General features: G+C 43.8%; 1 protein-coding gene across 6 annotated transcripts in view; it reads right to left on the bottom strand.

Annotated features, from left to right (window-relative positions):
- The window catches only part of CEMIP (cell migration inducing hyaluronidase 1), a 173,929-nt gene that overhangs the window by 48,952 nt on the left and 98,713 nt on the right, over positions 1–26,264 (bottom strand). For all 6 annotated transcript variants that reach the window (XM_083586230.1, XM_083586229.1, XM_083586231.1 and 3 more), the window contains exons 3-11: positions 21,340–21,489; positions 19,327–19,465; positions 17,841–18,077; positions 15,304–15,483; positions 12,383–12,453; positions 10,354–10,449; positions 8,549–8,667; positions 6,991–7,132; positions 5,062–5,253 (exon numbers count right to left, since the gene is read on the bottom strand). In XM_083586230.1, the coding sequence (XP_083442356.1) occupies positions 5,062–5,253; positions 6,991–7,132; positions 8,549–8,667; positions 10,354–10,449; positions 12,383–12,453; positions 15,304–15,483; positions 17,841–18,077; positions 19,327–19,465; positions 21,340–21,489 (1,326 nt within the window). The remainder of the gene's footprint in view (positions 1–5,061; positions 5,254–6,990; positions 7,133–8,548; positions 8,668–10,353; positions 10,450–12,382; positions 12,454–15,303; positions 15,484–17,840; positions 18,078–19,326; positions 19,466–21,339; positions 21,490–26,264) is intronic.

Consider the following 26,264-nt stretch of genomic DNA (forward strand, 5'->3'; position numbering starts at 1 on the left):
CAGCCATTAAGGACAAAATGGCCTCATTTCCTTCTAAACAAATAAAAAGGGTCTAGATGGGCAAACTCGTGAGAGAAAGACTCTCCTCCCTGCAAGAGAGGGGAGTGGTTGTGGGCGGGAGCCTGAGCCCCGCTCATAGCAGGGGGTGTTAGCCCCCTGCCTCCACCTCACCTGGCTGGCGCCCACGCCCCCTCGGCAGGCATCCAACCAGGTGCCTGGGAGGGGGCGTGCTTAGCAGCCTTTTGCTGCGGTGCCAGCCTCTCCCTGGCCTCATTCTTCGTCGTCTCACCGCGAGTCACCCACCCTCCACTCCCTTGAGTTAGGGCTTAGGTCATTGGCCTTGCTATGGACCTTAGGTTGGTCGCCCTGGTTGTCTAGGGGGCCTGGTAGGAGTTTTTCCATTTGGCATTAGGCTTTTTGGTTTTTTCACCTACCTCGTAGCAATCGTCACAACTTTCGTGGTATTGGTGGGTAGGTTAGGCATTGGAATAATGTGTTGTGGTGTCGAAGGGCTAGGTGTGGCCATCGCCTATGCCTTCAATTTTTGGGTATTCCGTTAAAGGAATCTGGCGGTCGTGTATTCTGTCCGATGCCTGCTTGGCGGCAGGCCATGGCACGGCCCTCGGTGACATCAGGGGAGAGCCTATAGTTGGATTAGCATCAACAGGCTCCACCTACTGGTGAATAAACCCATTTGCTTGAGAGATCCAATGCCTAAGCCAATACCTTTTCACTGCTGTAATCAATAAAGTTGTGGCCTTTCCTTGCCCATTAACCTTATATCACGTGTCCTTGTGTATTCATTTCACATTGCGGGGGTCGGGTCCTCAAACCACAAACAAGCCCTGCATCTGATTTGAGAAATGTCCAGTTCTAATGTACTTTTCCCACACTTTTGGATTCCCACAGACTGAGCCGCCTCAGAGGTCTGCTGATAATCAGATTCTCACAGAGTCAAGATACATTCACAGATGAACTGTAACCAGCCATCTATTATAAGGGTGTTCTGGTCTGAACAGTGACACCCACCAGTTCATTCATGTTACTTATTATCTGGTACATTAAAAGGGTGTTGCATCATTTCTGCCCATTTGTGAAACTTATCAAGGGTTTGACGCTTCTCATGTGGCTACGTAGCTGCAGATAAGGCTGGGAATTATTGTTGTTTGATCTTCTACCCTGTCCCACCCTTCCTGCCTTCCATTTTGCTGCCTTTCGCTCTGGGCATCTCCAGAGTTCTTTGAAATCCAGATGCAAAGCATCAAAGAATTTGAATCCATTCCCTGGGGGCGGCGAGGACACAAACCATAGAAAAACAATGCCGAATTAGTGATAGGAAAGCTGAGAAACATCGTTCAACTGGGAGGGACTTTGCCGAACCTTTTAAGCCCCATTCCCATGAACTGGAGGCAGAATTCTGCATGAAAATCAGATGTGCAAAGTATGTAGAAGCGGCTTATTATAGGGTGAGGTGAGGAAAGAACAGTGGCTTCAAGCCAAGGCTCTCCCCCCAAAGAATTCTGGGAACTGCAGTTTGTTAAGGGTGCTGTGAGTTGTTAAAAGGTAAAGGGACCCCTGACCATTAGGTTCAGTCGTGACCGACTCTGGGGTTGCAGCACTCATCTCACTTTACTGGCTGAGGGAGCCGGCGTGCAGCTTCCGGGTCATGTGGCCAGCATGACTAAGCTGCTTCTGGCTAACCAGAGCAGTGCACGGAAATGCCGTTTACCTTCCCGCCGGAGCGGTACCTATTTATCTACTTGCACTTTGATGTGTTTTCAAACTGCTAGGTTGGCAGAAGCAGGGACCGAGCAACAGGAGCTCACCCCGTTGCGGGGATTCAAACCGCTGACTTTCTGATTGGCAAGTCCTAGGCTGTGTGGTTTAACCCACATCGCCACCCATGTCCCGCTGTGAGTTGTTAGGAGGCACTTATTCCCCTCACAGAACTACAATTTCCAGAGCGGTTTAACAGTGAGATTTCCCATGGAACCCCATTTGTAATATCTGTGAAGGAGAAATATGTGATATAAATGTACCTGTCCCTTTTGCATATTTTGCTCCACAAAGCACCATGAACAATGACAGTGTGGGACAAATTAAGTCCATGGAGAAGTTTTAAAAATCTAAATCCTTTTCTTTCTTTCTCTTTCTTTCTTTCTTTTTTAAAAAGGACACTTTGATTTTTTTTAATTGCTTACAATAATTTTCTATCATTTCTTAAAAACCAATTTTTCCCCATCCAATAGACCCTGATTTAAACCGATTAACTTCTCACATGCGTCCATCACTGGAGGTCAGTGCAGCAAATCTTTACTGATTAATCTGTTCCGTCTGAGGTGGGTATCCAATGCTCTGGGAACACACCTTATTCCAAACTCATGCTTAGAGATAATTTGTGAGAAATTGACTCTTCCCCCACTGGCAATCTCTTCTGAACTTGTGCAGAGTCTCCTCTAGAGCCTAAAGTTCACATAATGATGATTAAAAATGGTGGGATTCCAATAACTTAGACATCCATGTTTTGACAACTTCACACGGAAGCTCACCTCACTTTTTCTGTTCCTTTGAAGTTAAAATAACATCAGCAACATCAACAGCATACAGGAGTGCCTGCTTGGCTCTGCGACCATGGGTGCCTTAGGCGATGGGTGCCATGCATGGCACTGGCATTGAAGTTTGTGGGTGCCTGGCCCCTTCATGGGGAATTTTGTGGGTGCTCAGGGCCCCAGGGAGTTGGCATCTATGACAGCATATGATGAAAGCATAAGGGGAAAATTTGCAGTAGCTGCTCGAGTTAGGCAACTCCTGTCCTGACATCAATTTGTCAGTCTTCTTCTGGGTACGACGCCTTAATAGCTGTCTTCACTTACACCACTCGAATTATTTTATCTTCACTCATTCAAGGTAGGTGTTCATGTGTGAGAGTGTGAAATTCTGATGGCACACAGCTGAACACCCCACTCCTGACCGCCTGTAGATGCCCAGTTCCCATCTGTTTCTCTGAAGTTCTGTTTGTCAAGCCAGCATAATTTATTAGCAGGAACTGTTAAAAACAGCTCAACTCATTTGGCCAAATATCCTAATGCAGAGTGTATGAAAATATCGCTAAACGATGAGGACACTGGTTATAATTAGCACTTGACTCAGTCACAAAAGGCGTTATAAAACCACAAATCTCTAGTTTAACCATTAGGTGGTTGTATTAGGCGGATGTTATTCATGCAGCAAACTTAACAGTTACCACCATTTCCCCCTTTGCATTTTTATAGTGGCATGGCAGAAATAAATTCAACTGATACTGCTTTTCCCAATACAGGACTGTAGCAATGAGAAGAAAAAAAACTTTACTAGTTGCAATTCTGTCTGTTTCAAAAACTCAGAAGCAATGCCCATCCGTAGCTGAGCTAGCATCTGTTTAATAACATTGTTAAAAACCCTTACAGAATGATTGACTCCAAACCTGTTGAAGTGCAACAGGATTCAGTGGAAGACATAAAACTAAGTCTTAGAGTAAATTAATTAACATGACTAAGTTAGGTCCATTGATTTCTATGGGTCTATTTTGTATAAAACTTTGTTGAATACATCCTTTATCCCTAACTCTCCCTGACTAATGTTTATCAACATTTTCTATGAGAAGTCCAGGAAATGATAATCAACAGTTCTCCTGTTTCTATTGCACAGGACAGTGAACTAGAGACAGGAGGAATTTTCCATCGATGCCACCTCATTATGCAACTGAGGCCAGCACTGTGCAACCAACTTGGATTCTCAGAAGCCAGCCAACACTTCTCCACTGCAAAGCAGTGCTGGGAGGATGCCATTTCTAGCAGAGAAACTGCAAATGGAGCGGGGAGGCACTTAACCCTTCCCCTGCCACTTTCCTTCTGCAACTCCCCACTAGCATGGTTTTCAGATGCTAGTGGAACCCAAGTAATACACCCTGTTCCAGCTTTGTTTTCATTGACTATAGCCCAAGATTGTTCTCATGAGGTAACCTGTGTCACACACATTTCATGTGGTTTTTCCAATCATCCAAGTGTTTCTGGGGAAAGGGGGAAAAACACCATCAACGCTGCTGATACATTTTTCTCACAGAGAGCTTGCCATCTTTAGTCATGAGCCTATGATGCATTTGAAACCAGAATAATATTTCCCTTGGAACAAAGCACCAAACTCCTTTTGGCCCATTTCACAAAGGGCCAACTACAGGTCTTACTGAGCAGGTTACAATGAATATAATGGGGGCATGTGGTTGTCAAGGAGTGACCTGTATTTGGGGCTGTGCTTTGTATAGCACGGTGTTGATCAAATTCCTGACAACAACAAGACCACTGCTTATATTTACATAGCGCTGATTGTTCATTTTATCAGTGATCCTTACAACAATCCCAAAAGGTAGGCCAGTTTTATCCACCCCATTTCCTTCCTTTCATTAGGGTTCAACTTCTCTGAATAACACCTCTATCATTATCATCATTGCACTGACTCCTTCACTGTTGCATTCAATCCAAGCCTTTTCTCTGTACCACCGGCTGTCTCTTGGCTTCTCCCATCTATCTCCTCTTTTCCTCCTTGTCCACTTTGTTTATCTGCTACCAATCTGATTTTAAAACCCAACATCTAAGTCCCTTTTCCCTACTGGAAAGACACAAGCTTATAAGGTATTCGAACGGTTCACTGATTTTTAGGCACGAGGTTTAAAAATAGTGCAGGCAAAAGAGACAGGGTGCTTCTAGACTGCTGCCATTTGTGCAATTGTGTTGTTCTTGCACAACAAACTCATCTGCACACACCCCCTACCCCATCACCAGACATTTCGCAATTAGGAAAGTAATGGGAAGAGATACTGAAAAGTGTGGGTCAACAACTGCTTGAGGCAGTATCATCTAACCTCCCCACAAACACATCAGAATGAATGCTCAATAAATGGAAAACCTCATCTAATCTCCCTGCAAATAAATCAGAGTGAACACTTAATAAACAGGTTACCAGGAAGCAGCCATAGACACAAACTGTGCAGATATCAAAATCATGAATTCCAATATGATGACCTACCCGCCACTTTGACTTCATGGGGTCCACAGGCTCTGCAGGGCAAGATCTGGAATTCTTCAGCTTGATACATGGAATAATCTGTACTGGCCACAACTATCTTATCTCCAGCCTTCCATGACTGCACATTATCAGCCAATCTCAAGATGGTGCTGTTTACATTGGTGTCAACCATGACTGTAAGCTTGGGTCTCACTGGAAAACCAATACAGGACACACACACAAAATAAATAAATGGGGAGGGGGGTTGGAGAGACAGAATATTTAAAATACTTCACAAATTGTTCACTTAATCTTATAGGACATGTTTCACACCAACGAAAGTAAGTGGTTGACTGGCCCCAAGGAAATACAAGACAACTCCTCCAACCATGCTGCCAGGTTCTTTTTTAATGTGCAAAACTTAACAAGCGAAACAAAATAGGCTCCATTCATTATTTACTGGCAAGTGTGTTTTTCCACTAACCCCTTCACTAAATTTAAACGCAGCTCTTTGTGGGCCTACGGCACCACACCCTCTCAGACCCAGCATTTACGGTTGCTCAGAGCTGTCATTTAAAGATGCTGCAGTAGCTGTCTTCAGCATGATACAGTGGTTTCCTCATGCTAATCAACAAAACAGCCATCTTTTTTTGACTTTTGAAAAATGAAGGTCAAAAGAACTGCATGGAATCACTGGCTTGCTGAAAATGAACGGCTGCAAAATAAAATGACCGCTTTCTGAAATAATTGTTGCTTCTCCAGTGTTGATGGCATTCAGCAGAAGAATTAATCCTCCCACTTATATTTGATGGAGGGAAGAGATGTTGAGCACCTTGGGAAACACTTCAGTGGAGTTTTAGCTGGGTGTTGGTGATGTCAATGTGCCACTCTTGAAATTGTTGAGCATGTATAATGAAAAGAAATGGTCGGGTGAGACCAAAAGCCTGTCTTGATTAGCATTCTATGTAGCCCACACTATTGTGATTTCCCGTCTTGTTTTAGAGACCTTTAAGATTACAGTCGTACCTTGGTTCTTGAATGCCTTGGTACTAGTATGTTTTGGCTCCTGAACGCCGCAAACTCGGAAGTAAGTGTTCTGGTTTGCAAACTTTTTTCGGAAGCCGAATGTCCGATGCAGTTTCCATGGCTTACAATTGAGTGCAGGTAGCTCTTGCAGCCAATTGAAAGCTGTGCCTTGGTTTTCGAACAGTTTCAAGAGTCAAACCGACTCCCGGAACGGATTAAGTTTGAGAACCAAGGTATGACTGTACCAGATGCTTTGTGATTGACTGCTGGGAGATGTGTGTCAGGATAAGTTTTTTTTTAAATATTTATATTTTATTAAAGTGATTTCAGTAAAAAGAAATAAAGTGATACAGAAAAGAAAGAAGGAAAAGTGAAAGGGAGAAAAACAATAACAAAGATACATATGAAAGCGAGAATATGGAGGGGGGAAGCAATCTACGATATTCCCATACGTTCTTATATAAATTGGTATAGTGTTATTGTCCTAGAGCTTATGTAAATGTTAATAGCCTACTACATTTTGTATAAACTCATTCCAAATGTTAACGTATTTATCCATACAGAGTCTGTGCCTGTAAGCAGCCCGTTCATGAATTATGAGTGATGTCATAGCATCAGTCCATTGATTGAAAGGTATCATACTTTCATTTTTCCAGTGCCTCAATATCAATCTCTTGGCCACAGTGTGTCAGTATAAGTTAGTGCATGAGGACTAGAAACTTGGTTGGGAGAATGGGAAGCCAGTAAGCAGAAATGGAAAGTGTTTGGATGAGAAAGACACTACAGAATTAGAAGGTGTTTCAGACTCATGGAAAGCCTCCATTACCGAGGTATTTATAGTTCTGAGGTAAAATGCTACTTCCTTTAGAATAAGTAGGTCAGTAGAAGCAACTTTTGCCCAAGCTTTTAAAATTAGTCACATACCAGGCTTGCCACATAAGAAGCGCACTCTGTAGTTACGGCAGCCTCCGGGAGTCTGTCCTGGGCCACGGCAGAAAAACCTAAAATCACGGCCACTTTTGTAGTGAACCTCAGTTGTCAGGTTCACTCCATCGAGTGTGACTGCCTGGAAGGGGAATGGAAATGCAAGATGAGTAGTAATTGAGCGTGAAAAATAAAAGTTGTGCGCTCAACACCACCTGTGCAATGGGGGGGGGGGAGACAGGTGTTTTGCTTTCACATGAAACTGTACACCAAAACCAGGAACCTGCAGGATCAGGCCAAAGACCCATCTAGTCCCATCTAGTAATAATAATAATAATAATAATAATAATAATAATAATAATAATAATAATAATAAATTATTTATACCCCGCCCATCTGGCTGGGCTTCCCCAGCTACTCTGGACAGCTTCCATAAAAATATTAAAATACTGTAATACATCAAACATTAAAAGCTTCCCTAAGCACGGCTGCCTTCAGATGTCTTCTAAAAGTCTAGTAGTTGTCGTTCTCTTTGACATCTGGTGGGAGGGCGTTCCACAGGGAGGGTGCCACTACTGAGAAGGCCCTCTGCCTGGTTCCCTGTAACTTGGCTTCTCGCAGTGAGGGAACCACCAGAAGACCCTCATTGCTGGACCTCAGTGTCCGGGTAGAATGATGGGGGTGGAGACGCTCCTTCAGATATATTGGACCCGCTTTCACAGTAGCCAGCCCACAAACAGGATCCAAATTCAAAAGCACTCCCTGCACCTGTGATTTCCAGTAACTGATACTCAAGAGGCATATTGTCTTCAACAGTGGAGGCAGAACAAAGGAGGAGAGGTTGACTCAAACTACAAGCTGCTGCATAAGAATGTTTTTTTTAAAAAATTGTGCCACAGAGAAAGGTATCAAGGCTCTCTCTTATTTTGGCAGCTTACCTCCACTAGCAATTGTTTTATTTCATGCTGCTGCTTGTTTACAAGGTATTTGGTCTGTGAAAGAGTTGCTTTTTCCAGAACAACATCTTAACCAGACCGGGAAAATAGCATAACAGCCAGAGAATCCTGGGAAGTGTCGTTTGTTACGGGTGCCAAGAATTGCTGGGAGACCCTCTATTCCCCTTGCAGACCCACAATTCTCACGGTGCTTTAAAAATTCAGTTCCTGAAGCTCTGTGAGGGGGCAACAGAGTCTCCTAACAGCTCTCAGCAGCCTCGTCAAACTACATTTCCCAGAATTCTTTGGGAGAAGCCTTGACTACAGTGATAGAATACTGCGTTAAATGTATATTGAGGCTGTGGCTTCAGTCCTTGAATGAGAAACAGGCCCTAGCTCCCAGCTGGCTTTCAAAGTGCCTCTCTGGCAAGCATCTCTATCACACCCATCTATATAGAGTAGTTAGAAAAGAAGAGGCCACCCAAAAGCCATGTGGTCTAATAAACCGTTTTCATTTTACAGCTTTAAACTCCATATAAAATGGTTGAAATGGTTGGCTGACAACTGGAAGGGGGAAGAGGGATGTAACAGCAGGGAGAGGTCTGTCCCCTTGGCTGTCCTACCTGGATGTTAATGGGGTGATCACAAACTTCGGGGTGAGCAGCCCGGAAATCTGAAAGTCGCTCTCCATCTTTGGATTTTGCTTTTTCAGGCTTGTCAAACCATTCTGTCCATTCCACATCTGGGGCAGGATTGGAAGGGGGGCAGGGAGAGGAGGAAAAGCAGTCAACATGAAGGAAGGTCATTTTGGACAGAACAACCTTAACCAATGCGACAAAAATGTGTTCCACTGATGTTGGTGCCAAGCACCGTTAGCAAGTCTCTTCCACAACTGCCCACTCCCTGGCTCTGGTTGTGGGTCTGTCAGCTGCTATTTGGGGATGCTGTGAAGTGCGTCAAGCTGTGTGTGTGTGTAGGGGGAAGATAGTGCTATTATTAAAGTTGCATGGATTCACAACACAAATACAGTATAAGCTTAATAGCTGACCCAGTTGCGCTAAGGTTAAGTAACTTTAAGTCAACGACATTCCAATACTGCACTAAGTGCTCTGCAGAAACCTAGAACAAGTAAAATGATGCAGCTATAGGGGCCGATAGCCGCCTACGCTACTGCAAACTCTTAAAACAGTCACATTTTTAATCTGACGCAAGCCATATACACACCATGCAATCAATGCCACTTTAAACAGGCAATGCTTCCCCCTAAAAAGTTATGGGAACTGTAGTTTGCTAAGGGTGCTGAGGAGTTGTTGGGAAACTCCTATTGCCCTCCCAGAGCTCCAATTCTCAGAGTGGTTTAACGATCAATTCCTCTTCAAAGGGAACTCTGGAGAATTATAGCTCAGTGAGGGAAATAGGGGTCTGATAACAGTTCTCAACGCCCTTAGCAAACTACAGCTCCCAGAATACTTCAGGGAAAACCAGGACTGTTTAAAGTGGGATCACAGCACTTTAGATGTATGATGTGAATGTGGCCATAGTTAATTCATAGTTATTCATAGGCCATTTTGCTGCCCTGCTGCAATGAAAGCCTAGAGGAGAGAGAGAGAGAATGAACTGGTGAATGGGGAAAGAGGGAGAGGATTGCCCACCCACTTTTTACATTAGCCCCACCCATTTTTATTTTTATTTACTTTGGTCCCACCTACTGCCACCCAGGGGAATGTGGCCCTCATGCCCAAAAAGGTGACCCACCCCTGGCTCTGAAGGAATGATTTATGCAACAATGGAGAGGATTCCAAACTGCTCTATTTAGCAGCCTGCACAGGCTGATCATATAACCCTACAGTTATAGCACTTCAATCCACATGACTTCCCTCAAAGAATCCTGGGAATTGCAGTTTGTTGAGCATGCTGGGTGCTGTAGTTTGTAGGACTCTTTGGGGGAAGCTAAGGGACGTGGGTGGCGCTTTGGGTTAAACCACAGAGCCTAGGACTTGCCGATCAGAAGGTCAGCGGTTCGAATCCCCATGACGGGGTGAGCTCCCGTTGCTCGGTCCCTGCTCCTGCCAACTTAGCAGTTCGAAAGCACGCCAAAAAAAGGTGCAAGTAGATAAATAGGTACCGCTCCGGTGGGAAGGTAAACGACGTTTCCGTGCACTGCTCTGGTTTGCCAGAAGTGGCTTAGTCATGCTGGCCACATGACCCGGAAGCTGTATGCCGGCTCCCTCGGCCAATAAAGCAAGATGAGTGCTGCAACCCCAGAGTCAGTGACGACTGGACCTAATGGTCAGGGGTCCCTTTACCTTTACCTTTTTATGTACTTTAAAAGTGTGTTGAATGTGCCCTAAATGTGCGTTGTGGATCTCCCCATGCTTCAGGCTGGTGAAAAATAGTGATGGTGGCAGGGGTGGGGGTGAGGCCTCACCTTGAACCCACTCACTGGTTGAAGACACATTGAAATGCTCTCCGTTGTCTGCTTGGAAGAGTTTGAAGACCTTGGCAATGGCTGAGCCGCGGTGTCCTGCAAAAGGCAAAGTACAAGAAGTTACTAGCAGCCCCAGCCCTTCTGGATGAGTACGGAGAAGCTGTCGACACTTCAACATTCCTGCTCCTCTTGGGATTTAGGACTGGTTTGGTAAGTACCTGCAACATTTCAAACACAAGTGCTAGATCTTGGCATTATTCCTCCTATCCATTATGGGGTGTTTGCTCCCCTGCTGAAAGGGAGAGTCTGCAAAATCAGCACAAATAGTCAGGGTGGAGAATTAGAGATTCTCTCCCCCCCACCCACTCATCATATTCTAGCTCCAGAATAAGTCCCCCTTGACATCCTTCTGCAAGAACATCTTAACAGTACAGCAATAAGGGCACATGGAAAGTTCCATTCCAATTCATCTTTTTTAGATAACACATTCATTTAGCTTTTGCAAGAAATCCAGGCGTCTTTGCCTCAAGAGGTCCTGGAGGGAAAACTGCATTTTCCAACCACTCAAAGTGCAGCCTTTAGAAACATCTAAAAGGATGAGCAGTTTTCCACTACTAGTTTCTTGCAGGTTCTGGGAGAGAAACAATTTGACAGGTTGGTTTTTGTTTTGTTTGTTTTTTAAAGGTAACCAGGAAGGAGGAAGAACTTTGGGAAACGCCTTTGTGTCTGCATTCATGTGTGCTGTTTGCGTTTGGGAAACAGCTCTTCCTTCATTGCCCTCCTTGCATGCCTGCCTGTCCTCCCATCCACGGCTTGTATAATTTGTACTCCCACACCTGTTACAAAGGCAAGTCATGGTGCACTCTCCCTGCAAGGAAATGGGCTCCGTAAAACCTGGAACTTCCTACTAGCTATGAAGTTGGGAGTGCAAAAGGGAGGACAACATCTGGGTTCAGGTGCGCGAAAAAAACAAGGTTTGTTTAGATGAACTGCGGTTTCGCTTTATGTCTGAACCCAAACCTGCCCACAAGCTGTGGTTTATTTAGGGCCGACAAACTAAAACCACAGTTTGAGCCTGGTCTGCAAACTGGAGCTGTTGCCACATCTGAATTAACAGGCTTTCAAATGAAAGGGCCCCTGTTCTGCCTCAAGAACTATTGCACTATGAGCAACAGAAGTAAACTGATGAAGCTTAGTCCTGAGGAGATAGGATCCGAAAGCAGGAAAGCAGCTCTGAACCTTGATTTGCCTGCTCTGTTGTCTGGAAGCTCAAACGATTGACTTGTCCACACCTCTGCTTGTCCCTGCATGGATCCGAGCAGCTTTTTGTTCATCCTCCCACTTTCCCCTGGAAAACCTGCTCTTTAGCACTGAATCAGAGCGAACGTTGATCCATGGAAAATCCAATTGACATTTGCTCTGATTCAGTGGTAAAGATCTCTCCCCCCTCCCCCGGGAAAGTGGCAGCCTGGATCAGCCCCATGGTGTGGGTTCTTAATTATGATATGCACAAACCATGGTTTCAGATTATATTTGCCCCAGGTCAATGCATGTACTGTGGAAACCATTCTGGTCAGAATGACTAATTTGTGGAAACTTCTCATAGACTTTTCATGTGAAAAAGTAAATGAAATAATGACATTTGCAATTGAGGATTGAAGATACTGTTTGTTTCTAGAAAGTGGCTTTGTTGTGTGTAATATTGGAGTGGATGAAGTGAATACTGTTTATATGTAGTGGACAAAGAAGCGGAAGTTCCTTACCTTCCGATTTTCTCTCTCCTCCTCTAAACCTCTTTTTATTTCTTTTTCTTTATTTCTCTCTTTCTCTTTCTTTAATCCTTTCTCTCCCCACACCCTTTATGTTTTTATTGTATTTATATCAAAGTCTTAATTTGGACGAAAAGGAAGAAAAAAAATATTTCACATCAAGTTTTGTATTATTCTCTATAAACCCTAATAAAATTTATTCCAAAAAAGAGAGACTAATTCCAACCTGCAGTTTCAAGGAGCTATTTACTTTTAATTACCTTGGTACTCTATGTGGTCTTCAACAGAAGAGGAAGGGATCCCCTTTACTGTAATAAAGCTCCAAGGATGCCTAGAAAATCAAAAGAAAAAACATATTTCATATTTATTTATGTACAGCATAAAGAAGTGTGCAGTCTATTAGAATACTTCATTTCAAAGCTGCCCAGCCAAGCTGATTTATGAAATCTGTCAAGTTATATAAGGGTAATGCCCTTTTCTACCTTGTTTTTTCCAACTAAGAAGAAATGATACTGTCAAGGAATCCTCTTCCTTGTTCAAAGGCCCCTTATTTCCTTCAGCTCGTAACATAGTTCCCGCTTTTAACTGAGAATCCAACCTTGCAAATGCCAGATGAACATAAACCTGGGCAGTCTGAAAACTACGAAACATTCAAACTTGGGAGGGGAAGCTTGTTAAAAGCTCACCGATGATCCTCCAGAGAAAGTTGTTTGAGGGTCAGACCCATAAAGAACTCGTTATGTGACAGAGTTCTGCAGAAATGAATGTCTAAGAAACGGAAAATACTTGGCCTCCACTATACGGTCTTTAAAAGAATCTAGATTTGGCAAAAGATGCGACGAAATACAAAAAGGGTATTAGTGGGAATGCTCAGTGCATCGCATTTTATTGATTAGCTGGCAATCTGCTGTTGTTTTAAAGGGCCTCAGATGAATCTATGCTTGCCAGTTCTCTTGAAATGCTGGAGATTTAGGAATTAGAAATTAATTGTTATTGTCATAATTTGACTATTATTTGGAAAACTAATAAAATTTATATATATATATGATTTAGGAATTAGGTTTACATGTTCTAATCAACTCCAGGTGAGCAATACGTGCTTTTTCATGGCTGCTGGCATTCTTGGGCACAGCTTTGGAGATTGCTAAGAACATTAGCAGAAGAATACGGATTGCATAGAACAGGCACAAACAAGGACTGGATAATCTTGGCAGTTCGTGCTTGGTAATGGGCTATAAGCAGATCACTTGATCAACCAGTTTCTCTCTCTCTCTCTCTCTCTCTCTCGCTCTCTCTCTCTCTCTCTCTCACACACACACACACACACATATATATATGCCATGTTGCAAATGTGCAAAGTCTTGAAGTCTATAGGTCATCTAGGATACTTTCAGGGTCCCAGAAGACATATTGGACAAACATTCACTTGTGAACTAGAGTTTGTTCACTGGAGACTTCTCTGTGTTGGAACGAACAATCCAGGGGGTAGCATAAAGCTGTTGGCCTCCTCCTCCTTAGTCTCAGCTCCCCCCCTTGCAGAACTCAGCAGGAAGGACAACACTAGAATCAGTGGTCTCCGTCTGTCATTGGCTCTGGCGCCACCTACTGTTGGCCTCCCTTCTTTCCACCCTACTGGCTCCAATTGGCCCCAGCCATCACCGTCTCTAAGCATCGCTCCTTTGAACCCTGTGCAGCAAACCCAATGGAAGCTGCAAAGATGAAGTTCTTAAGACAGATCTGCCAGGGAGCCAGGTGCAACTACTGGAAGTGTTTGCTTCATACCACATGGCAAAGGCATTTGGAAAGCTATGATCTCCCTCCAAATGAGCTGGTGGGAGAAAGGGCATGTCAATTGCTTAAAATGCCAGGAGATTTTTTTTTTTAAACTGTTGTTTTTTTGTAGATGGCTCTCTGTTGGAACCTGAACACATCAAATGATTAAATCAGAATGGAGAGAGAGAGAAAAACAAACACACACACAAAAGAAGGCAGGCAAAAATATGGCCCATATAGTTAATACAGGGCACGGTCTCTTGCAGTGCAAGTCTAGGCATGTTTACTTGGAAGTAAGCCCTATGGTGCACAGTATTGCTAACTCGCAGGTAAGTTTGCAGCCCTACTTGCCAAGAGCAGCAGGCATGCCTGAGAGGAAGAACCACCTGAGATGTCCAGGCCTGTGGGTATCAAGAGGGTTTCTTGGCTGATGTGGCTAGACTTCCTGCAGCTCGGTCTTTTTTGGAGAAGAGCAGCTGGGTGGAGCACAGGGGGTGAATCGGTGCCGGCCTGATACAGTCAGACCCCTGATCTATCTAGCTCAGTATTGCATATGGACACCTCCAGGCTCTTAGTATTCAGTGGAAGCGATCCAAGTGCATACTTGGAAATTTAGGTGTATGCAAATAAAGCAGAATAAAGTGCCGTGTCATGCTGGCGCAGCAAATCCAGAAAAGAAACTGACTTTTTGCAGTTACAAAAGTGACAAAGAAATGCATTGCAAAAACGTGGGATGAGCAAATGATTCATGGTTAGGAGAAGAATGCGGCAAAGAAATCAGGATGAATGCTCAGTAAAGAGTGGATATAGGCTGGATCCAAACACATCAAAGAAGTGATTCAGTTCAATGCGTTGTAAACTCATACAGGGAAATCCTGTAGGGAAAGTCAGGACTCCACAGCGCCATCTGGTGTCACAGTGTTATACTGCATATACAACACATATAAAACACTTTTTCTTTACCAATCCAGCTGAGTCCATAGTCTAACCTCCATGTCAGCTTTGTGCAAGCAAATCAGGTTGAAGACTCAACAAACAGGTCATCTGGAAAATCCCTACTTTGACCTGTCAGCAGCGCTCCAAGCTTTCAGAGGAACCCAGAGATGCCAAGCCATTTAACCTGAAAATGTTTGCATGCAAAATAAGTGCTCTGTCACTATGGCTTTTCCACCAAGTTGGGCAGTAAGTTCTCAAGTCTCATACTGAAACATGCTCAGCTGAGCTACTGAATCTCTTTCAAACTATCTAATTAACTTCTGAACACTCCAAGTGGCAAGAAGAGGGGAAAATCACTATGTGAGATGTTTTTGCTATTGGGGTGGGGGGGTGGGGAAACAGAATTATTTTAGGTACAGGCAGGATACAATAGGGCCTCTGTGCTGGTAACATTGGCAGGCCAGACTCCTACCTAAAACCAAGGTGGAGGAAATGCTTGCTGCCCAGTCTGGTCATTGCTTTCCTGGCTGAATCATCCAAATTTTTGGATCCTTCATCATTGACCGCAACTGCCAGGATCATGCCGTTGTGAACTGCATTCAAATACCGGACGAGTCTGATGCTTTCACCTTTGAGTTTGTAGGTGTCAAACCTAAAGAAACAGGCAGAAGCACATTAACAGCAGTTTGCCACCATAGATCCATCTATAGATATAGCTAGAAACAAGTAATAAGAAGACAAAATAAAAGGTTGAAGACCATAAAGTAAGCTGTCCTGCCAGCCTTAGCTCACCTTATCTTACTCAGTCTACCTGAGAAGCCATTCTTGTTTTCCTATACCAACAGCTTGGGAACTTTCACTGCTGTAACTAAGCCAAGTTTTACTGCCTGTGCGACATTCACTCAACGCTGGATGGAAAAGCACATGAATTTGACCTCTGGAGAGTTTGTAAGTAAACCATTTTTAGCTTACTAAACATGTGCTGGGTTTTCCTATGCTGGGTAAAAAGGGTAATTCTGGACTTCACTAGGGCATATTTTAAAGGTCTAATACTTTCATGCGTTACTTTGCTTCATATTTTGTCACCTTAAATCTCTGCTGGGGTTCACTCACCAAAGGGGGGGAGTAAAGGACCCCTGACATTTAGTCGAATCGCAGATGACTCTGGGGTTGCGGCGCTCATCTCGCTTTACAGGCCAAGGGAGTCGGCGTTTGTCCTCAGACAGTTGTTCCGGTTCATGTGGCCAGCATGACCAAGCCGCTTCTGGTGCAACGGAACACCGAAACCAGAGCAGGGCATGGAAACGCCATTTACCTTCCCACCAGAGCGGTACCTATTTATCTCCTTGCACTTTATTTTGGGGTGCTTTCAAACTCCTAGGTTGGCAGGAGCTGGGACCGAGCAATGGGAGCTCACCAAGTTGCGGGGATTCGAACCGCCGACCTTCTGATCGGCAAGCCCAAGAGGCTCAGTGGTTTAGACCACAGTGCCACCCGTGTCCTGCCACCAAAGGGTACTTTGGTGGTATTTTTTCCTTGCCACCAACACATTCTGGGGTGCTTCATTTCCAATTAGTGCATACCCTGCAAGTTCCTGCTGAAATCCTGTAACTATTTACACCACAAATGTTCTAGTTTCTTTTTTTTGTCCAGCTCTTGTTATGCTGTAGTGCAAGAGTGCCCCTTCAGACAGCAATAATGCAACAGCCCCATGGAAGCATCGCAGAACAACTAATGAAGCGGAATTATGTGTAGATGGGCCAGTATAAATCCACCACCCAGGCCCTATTACTACGTCAGTGACACGTTGCGGAACATACCCTCAAAAAGCCCCTCTTAATTTGGAGGGACCCAATGCTTTACAGAGCTTGCCAATGTGTCTCACAAGCAGAATCATTAATGCAGTACACAAAAACTCATTAGCAATACACAGGGCTTGTCCACACAGTCTAAAAATGTGACTTGTAGGTTGCTCGTCCCTTCGTTTTGGAGGTATGAACCACCTGTCTAGGTAGAACCTACTGTCTAGGTAGAAGCACAGAAAGAAGCAATATCACAGCTCCGAAGTCAGCAGCCTAAGCAAGCAGCAGTACATTAAAGCAATCATTCCACCAGGAAAAGTCTTCATTCCCCAAGGGGGGCGGCATGCTTGGCTGACTCACGTCTGACCTCCAGAAGATGAGTGAATTCCTGAGAGAGGGAGCCACGGCAGAATAGGCCCTTATCAGCCCATCTGGGTATACATCTGTTTCATGTACGTGCAGTAAAGTATCCAATAAATCAACACAGAGAATTCCTAGAGAGTCCCATTACTAGCATTCTCCTTAGATGCTGCTAGTGTGGCAATTGGAAAAAGAAGTGCATGGGAGGGGGATTTTTTGAGCACGCATATATTAAGGACCTGTGTCAGCTAAAGCTAGCTCTATAAAGGTACAGATCCCAGTGGGTTCAGCTACAAAGAGCACAAAGAAAAGATAAAGTAGCACTTGGTAAAATTCGTCTATGCTGATTAAAATATTCACAGTTAACGTGGGGTGGGGAGAAATTCAAGTTGGTTCACAATTAAAGGCAAATCTGCCCAAATTGCACTTTACAAAAGAGTATGTTTTGTGATATATAGAATCATAAGAGTTTGAAGGGACCCGGTGTAGACTAAATCGCAGCCATCCTTAAAAATTCACACTTCTCTGAATTTTGCAATCCAGTTCTCTGGCCAAGCATTGTGTATGGAAATGCACACACTAGAGTAAAGGGTGTATCAAAGTGCATCTATTTGTGAAAATAACATAATAACAGAAATATATTTGGTTAGGGGAAATCGTTTTGCAAAAATGCACGTATCAGGTAAAACTGCGTAGACAAATGTGTATGTTCGGGGGAAATCGCATTAAAATGGTGGGTTTCATGGGGACTTTAAAAAAATCAGATTGATGTGGAAATGTGGAGAATTGCACTCAAGGCTGTAAGAAAGAGAAACTGAGTAGAATTGGAATTAAGAGAGTGACTCACCGATCAGAATGGACAACTGTCCCTGTGTTCGGGTCAATGACATGGACAATAACACCACGATGTCCCCAGCTTCGTTCAAAGTAGTAGCCTCCTTCTTGCATGCCACCTGGGTTCAGGGTCTTGTTTAGGAAAGTCCACGATAGCTTCCTCTCACCATGGACCTCAAGAGTCCCACCATCGATCACCCCAATATACTTCTTTCCAAAGTAACTGTCTGGTTGGCTGCCATCATCAGCACTACGGGGTTAAAGAAGAACTAGATCATTTGAGTACATAAATACAAATGTGAAGGTCTACAGAATTTATAACCATCTAGCTAGATCTTGGTAGTACTCATATTTTGCTTAGATCTTCTGAAAAGCGACACGCTTTAAGTATTGGTTCCTTGAAGGAAATAAGACATCACAGGTGAATGTGGAATTGTAAGGGCCGTCTCTAAACATTTTGCTGCCTGTGGCAGGTCAGCACATTCCTCCTAGCCAAAGCGCATTGTACACAAGGTGGACCAAGTTATTTTGGCACCAGAGGCAGAAAACCCCATAAGCGCCTCTCCTAGACAGTAACAGAATAATGATAATACTAAATTAAACAACTAAGCATTTGCTGCTGTTCCTTGGCTACTCTGAATTAGTATTTGTTTGCATCTGAAATGGTGTCCAAAAATCACACCATTGTGATAATATATATTGTGTGAATTGTACAGGTGGCATCCAATTAAGTCCGTCTTAGGGTAGACCCACTGAAATTAATAGACCCAAGTTAATTGAGAGTCCCATGGACTGCAAGAAGATCAAATCTATCCATTCTGAAGGAAATCAGCCCTGCGTGCTCACTGGAAGGACAGATCCTGAAACTGAGGCTCCAATACTTTGGCCACCTCATGAGAAGAGAAGACTCCCTGGAAAAGACCCTGATGTTGGGAAAGATGGAGGGCACAAGGAGAAGGGGACGACAGAGGAAGAGATGGATGGACAGTGTTCTTGAAGCTACCAGCATGAGTTTGACCAAACTGCGGGAGGCAGTGGAAGACAGGAGTGCCTGGCATGCTCTGGTCCATGGGGTCACGAAGAATCGGACACAACTAAACGACTAAACAACAACAACAATTGGGCCTATTCTTTCAAGTGGGTCTACTCTTAGTATGACTGCTAATAGATGCAACCTTATGCATTTATCATTGTCCTAGATGTGGTTTAATTTTTACAGTACCCCAAAGATAATCCTTCCTGTGCTTTCTATACTTGGAATAATGTTTTTATAAACCTGTTAGATTTTGGGTGTGGTCTTTGTCCTGCCACGATACTCCCAGATACCTCTCAGGAGATTAGCGCCTCAGAGCCATTGTCTTTATGCCAACACTACCATAGCAACTCTCCTGCCAAGAGCTCATGAGGGAGCTTGGATCAGTGTGTGTGTGTTTGTGTGTTAAGGGGCCTAGGAAGTCTAATCTTCAAAATTATGGGATGAAGTCTGTCTAATTACATACCGCCCATACAAGATGATTGTCAGGTTGCTCCGGAAAGGACAGCTCTCACTCCCAACATGAAGCTCTCCATCATTTTCGATCAAAATATGTCGAGTGCGCAAAACAATAGGGCCTGTGTTGTCTTTAATCACTAGCTTTCCTGAAGGGGAAAAAAAAAAGAGTTTTGCTTTGATGGTGTGGTAAGATTTAAATCAACCAGAATTCAGAGTATCCTTTTATTTACTACATGAGTTTGGGTTTCCTAATTTTGCCACTTTTAATAAGGCACAACGTAAACATGTCTTTATTGCTTTAACTGTGAAAAACCCCATATTGGGTCCTTTCTGGTTTTCTGATTTTTAATTTTATTTTAAATCTGCTGCACGTACATTGGAAGCTGCCTTATATTGAGTCAGACAAATGGTCATTTTTGCTGAGTGTTGTCTACACGGACTGGCAGCAGTTTTCCAGGATTTCAGGCAGATTCCTGTCCCAGCCCTACTTGGACATGCCAAGGATTGAAACTGGAAATGTCTGCATGCAAAGCAGATACTCTACCACTAAGCTATGGCCTCTTCCCCTCTAAATGTCTCTAAAGATTTCCACGGACAAAGGAAGGCTCTGTGTATCTCAAACTTTCAGTACAGGCTAGAAAACGCGTTTCACATGTGAATGTGGCATTGTCAGGGCCGGCCCCAAACATTTTGCTGCCTGAGGTGGATTAGCATCTTCCCCCGCTGTGAATATATCTATGCAATCTGCTTTCGAGCCTAGATATTTGCACCTTGGGAACATCAGGGTTGTTTTCTTCTTAAGCCCATGCACACCATGGCTTATAGCAGGCACAGGCAAACTCTGGCCCTCCAGATGTTTGGGACTACAATTCCCATCCTCCCTGACCACTGGTCCTGTTAGCTAGGGATGATGGGAACTGTAGTCCCAAACATCTGGAGGGCCAGAGTTTGCCTATGCCTGGCTTATAGCCCTGATTCAGTGTCTGCTTTGCACTAAGAAAACCTGAATTCTGACACCAACATATATTAAATTATACAGATATGTTATTTCGCTTCCGATAGTCACAAGGAGGAGGAATCTACAGTCAGATCATAGCAAGTCTTACTCAGCACCTCCCAGTTGCCAAACCAACCTCTTGCAATTTCAGCGGACAAATAGCCTCACACTTTGCCATAAAGACAAGAAACTTGGTTTTAAAAATATATATTATAATAATCCTTTGAAAGCTGAGAGTTTCAGAGTGCTCAATTCTGCTTTAAGCTGTTGGCACAGAATATGACTATCCGTAGCATTGCTTCTTAATGTTGGCCCTGCTCAGCAAAGGCAAAGAAGTATTGATCAGTCTCAAGGACAGAATAAAAGTCTATTTCAACATTGCGAGTAAGACCTTTGAATCAGAGTTTGAAAGGGAGCATGACAGAGTGCATCCAGGGCAGTACTAATCCTCTCCAAGTCCTCCTCCATGCAAATCGACTGATGCAACGTGAGCCATGTTGTTCTACAAGCAGAGAAGCACTTGCGAAGCAAAAAGCTCACATGGATCGCGTTGGTTGACGCTACCAGCCACTGCTGACAGCACCAGGGTGCCTTTTTATAGCAGTTTGTGCCTCTGCCCCATCTTGTAATTACATGCAACGTGCATAATTAGCAGGGCGTCGAAAGAGGAAGTCACCAAGCAGCAGTGATCAAACATGTTGGGTCGCCTTTGCAATTTCGCCAGGCAGAAAAGCAAAACAAGTTCAGATGCACACAACATAGCCGATCGAATTTCATGCGCCGCAACATCCCAAAGCTGTGGTTCTCCTGGATATGCTGCCTATTAAGTGGATTTATTTTCATGTGTGTGTGTGTGTGTGTGTGTGTGTGTGTGTGTGTAGAGGGGAAGCATTCAATCCTGAGTGTGTGTAAGCTGCTTTGAAATTTTATTTTTATTTTTTGCAGAGGTTTCCCTCCAAGGCAACGTAATGCCACAGCCAATTTACCCAACTATTAACTTTGTTTTTGGCAAGCTAAGCTCACCTCCATTTGTGATGTTGATAGAATGGACCGTGGCAGAAGACGATAAGAGGAGCTTCCGGCCTTCGCTGATGTTCACCTGGTTATCTTCGTCATGCCCAGGGTTCCAGACTTCCAGCTCTGGATCCAGGTCAGGACAGGATGAGGCTGCTCCTGCAGGGATAAGCAAAGGAAGCAGTGAACGACATGAATTTGTCTGTCACTAGGCATAATGGGTAAAATGACACCACGTTTGGCAGGCAAAAGGCCTGGCTCATCACAGTATTATTGTGCTTTCACCCCACAATTCCTCCAAGGAGCTCGAGGTGCCATATGTGGCTCTTCCCTTGTACCTAGGACCCTTGTACCTACGGGACCGCCTCTCCTGGTATGCACCGCGGAGGACCTTAAGGTCCATAAATAACAACACTTTGGAAGTCCCGAGCCCCAAGGAGGTTAGATTCAAATATCCTTTATTAGGCATAGCAAACCACACATTATCAAACAGATACCGTTTACAAATTGTGCAAAATACGAGCTCAACATAACAAGGTTTCTCCCAGTCAGATCTTTAACTCCAGAAAAAAATCAATTTGCATAAATAATACTATACAACACTACCACATCACCGATCAATTAAGAACCACTAAATCTCTTTATAATGGCCCAGTCTTTCTACATGGACAGCATCCCAAGGAGGTTAGATTGGCCTCAACCAGGGCCAGGACCTTTTCAGCTCTGGCCCCGGCCTGGTGGAACACCCTACCGCAGAAGATCAGAGCCCTGGGGGATTTGACATCTTTCAGCAGGGCCTGCAAGACGGAGCTGTTCCACCCGGCCTTTGGGTTAGACTCAGTCTACCCCCCCCATTTATTTATTATTTTGATGGAACCCCTTATATGGGATTTGTATATCACTTTCCCCTCGGCTCTTTTTGCTGGCCCATGTAAGACCAGCATGGATAGTTGGCCCCGGTGAATATTTGACGTTTTCTTCCCTTATGGCTTTGATCTATAGGCTACCACTAAAATGAGGCTGCATTTTAAGCTGTATTCTAACTTATATTTTAATCAACTGTTGTTGTTTTTAAAATGTTTTTACTGTATCTATATTCAGTGTTAGCCGCCCTGAGCCTGGTCTTGGCCGGGGAGGGCGGGGTATAAATAAAAATTTATTATTACCCCATCTTTATTTTATCCTAACAACAGCCCAGCCCGTTAGGTTGGACTGAGAGACAGTGACTGGCCCAGCTTCATGGCTGATTGGGGATTTGAACCCTCATCCACCCAGGTCCTAGTCCAACACTCTAATCACATACCATTCAACATTTTACAGCTGAACATCGGCACCACTTTGTATAGTATTTTATAACCCTCTTCTCGCACTCCAAGTTCCACCACCCCACTTCTGCCACCTCTTTGGGAAAGGACCATCGCTCCATGGTAGAGCACCGGCTTTGCATGCAGAAAGACCCAAGTCCAGTCTTGGCATCTCCAGGTAGGGCAGGGAGAAGGAAGCCTGTAGGCCAGTGTTCTTCAACCTGGGGTCCCCCATCATCCATAGCCAGCTTAGCCCAATGGTGAAGGATGATGGGAGTTGTAGTCCACTCACTTCTGTGGACTCCAGGTGGAAGAACATTGGTCCGTCTAACTCAGTACTGTCTATACCAATGACAAAGCAGCCTCACAGGCTACACATGCATGCGCACAGAAACCCTGAAGTTTATTCTTTGTCTGCTATGCACCCTAAACTTTACAATTTAGGCTCTTCCCTATTGGCTTCTGAAGCAGCCATTTTATTAAGCGGGCTGTAATCGTTCTCTTTAAATAAAAACCAAGAATGCTTAAGCATATTTAATCTTGCAGTGGAACTGGCTGTACTTAAAGAAGTAAGCAGTAAAACCTACCAATATATAAATATACTTGCAACGTACTTGGAAGAACAAACACATGAAAATAGGACAATGTCCATAATACTAAGGAACAAGCAGTTATAGATCTGTTTCAACCGCCAAGTGTTTTTCAAATATTTCCCAATTAGTCCCAAGTCCTTGGGGAAGTGTTCTCAAAGCAATTTTCTTTGGGGAATGGGTCCAAATAATTCTAATTGTTCATCAGGAGCTGGTAAGAATTATTTTAGCTGATCAGCAAATAAGCTGAACAGGGGGGATTTATTTGGGCACACTTCCCAAGGAAGATTTCTTTGAAAACCTTTCTCAATGACTTAGAACTAATTGGGACATATTTGGAAAAAGACTTAATAGTCAAAATGATCCATAACTGGGCGTTCCATAGAATTAATCTTCATTTCGTGGCAAGGTCCCAAACCCTCCCAGGAAGTGGAATAAAGACACATGAAACAGTATTTTAGGTTAATGGACAAAAAAGGCCACAACTTTGTTGGTTACAGAATGTGAGTGGTATTGGCTTAGGGCATTGGAAACCACACAACTATATCTGACTCCTGCCCATCTGCAGGAGTCTTGGAAGGGTTAATCACCAGAAGGGGGAGCTCTGCTGATGCACATCAACTAGGAACTCCCCCAGGGTCACCGTATGGTCTTTGAAGTACAGTGGTACCTCGGGTTAAGTACTTAATTCGTTCTGGAGGTCCGTTCTTAACCTGAAACTGTTCTTAACCTGAAGCACCACTTTAGCTAATGGGGCCTCCTGCTGCCACTGCACTGCCAGAGCACGATTTCTGTTCTCATCCTGAAGCAAAGTTCACAACCCGAGGTACTATTTCTGGGTTAGCAGAGTCTGTAACTGAAGCGTATGTAACCTGAAGCGTATGTAACCCGAGGTACCGCTGTACAAGTACTGTATAAGGACCCTCAATGCATGTCATACTCCACTTAAAGAAGATCCGGTGCAACTCAACACATATTCAGTCTACAATTCTCTGTACACTTTGCTGGGAGTCAGTTCTGCTGAGCACAGTGGGAATTACTTCCAAGTAAACATGCATAGGACTGCATTGTTCTGATAATGTTTACTGTTTGGATTGGCAGTGAGCTGGGGTTGGGAGCCAGTGTGCTTTCCAATGCGCAAACTGAATTAGAGATTGACACTCAACATGCTCAGAGTAGACTTACTGGAATCAATGGATTCCCAGAGTGCCTTAATCAATCCCTTTTCCCAGGGAGCTCTGGGAATTGTAGCTCTGAGAGGGGAATAGGGGTCTCCTGGCGACTCTCAGCAGCCTTAACAAACTACAGTTCCCAGAATTCCCTGGGGGAGAAGCCACGACTGTTTAAAGTGGTATTGAGGTGCTTTAATTGTATGGTCCAGATGTGTCCTTTAAAATTAACCTGACAACCAACCCCAATTCCTCCCTGCCAAGTCTCTCTGAAAGGAGGATCACATTTCATTCTTTTGCCCTGTAAATACTTTCCACTGCAACTATTCAGGAAATTCTCTGACTGACAAGAGTCATACTGCTGTGTGTGTTTTTCTTTTCTTTTCTTGTGCCATTGGAAAGATAAATTGAGAATTCTAAACAAACTCTCTCCATCTGCATTGAGTTTCCTGTCACATTCCAAAAAAACAAACAAGTCCAGGGCTGAAAGAGACCCTGGAAAGGGATCAGTCAATCTCCTAGCCTGTGGTTTCTCGACTGAATCCACCTTCGCTCTTCTCTAGCCTCAAGTGACCAGCTCTAAAGGACAGAGTTCATACGTTCTTATGAGTTCCATAGAACAGGCATGGACACGGGATCTCTTTGTAGATCTTTGAGTGATTTAAAATAAATCCGGAAATGTTTCTAACTTCCAGTAATTTAAAAATAGTAAGTAAATAGCAGAACAAAACTCAAACCAACTTTCATTCTGTTAATTTCTGTCCTGTAAAATATTAATGGTTGGCTTTGATCAGCATTCCCCTTGCGCAATTCTGCAGGTCAGTTTTAATATATTTCATTATGCTGGTTTTAACCGCTGAATGCAAAAAATTACAATATTGTTTTGAATTGTTTTATGTAATTTTATCATTGCAAGATGCCCTGGATTCCCTTTGGGAAAGAAGAGCAGGATTTAACTCTGAAATATATAAATAAGTGAATAAAACAAATCTCATTTGTCGCACACCCTAATCCTCCCCTCCAGGTTACCACAGAGGCAAAATATCCTCCCTTTGTTTTCCTTCTTCCCTTCGACTGACAGCCTTAACATTCAAAGGTCCAGAGAGTTCACAGATTCCTACCAGACTGTAATTTACTTTTTTAAAAATAACACATTACAAAAAATATATACTATGCAATGCAATATCCCAGCTTAACCCAGAAGCTAGGTTATCTGTATGATGTTGTTATATGTGAAATAATTTGTTTCATATTTTTAAAAAACGGAAAAAAAAGATATACTTCTGCAAACCTGAGGAACCCTAGAATATTCTGAAACCACTGCATAATATTTGGGTGTCCCGCACTTCCACACCTGGCTTCCTAAATTATAGATACAGGGGTACCTCTGGTTAAGAACTTAATTCATTCCAGAGGTCCATTCTTAACCTAAAACTGTTCTTAACCTGAGGTACCACTTTAGCTAATGGGGCCTCCCGCTGCCGCTGCACCACCACCACGCAATTTCTGTTCTTATCCTGAAGCAAAGTTCTTAACCCAAGATACTTTTCTGGGTTAGCAGAGTCTGTAACCTGAAGCATCTGTAACCCGAGGTACCACTGTACTAGGCTCAGTGTTAGACAAACTCTGAATACCAGGGGCCAAAAACTTCAGGAGTTGGGTCTCCCCCTCGTGTCCTCTTCTAAACTCCCTTTTTGGCATCTGCCTGGCTGCTCTTGGAAACCGAATGATGAGCTAAAGGGATCATTAACGAACAAACTAATGAAAGGAAGATTAGATGCTCTGCTGATTGGGCTATAAAAATATTTCAGGGAACACCTGTTCGGGCTCCTAGAAGGAGATGCACAGCTGTATGAGCAGAAGGGACAGTT

This window comes from Podarcis filfolensis, assembly GCF_964270895.1.
Source record: "Podarcis filfolensis genome assembly, chromosome: 14".
Lineage (NCBI taxonomy): Eukaryota > Metazoa > Chordata > Lepidosauria > Squamata > Lacertidae > Podarcis > Podarcis filfolensis.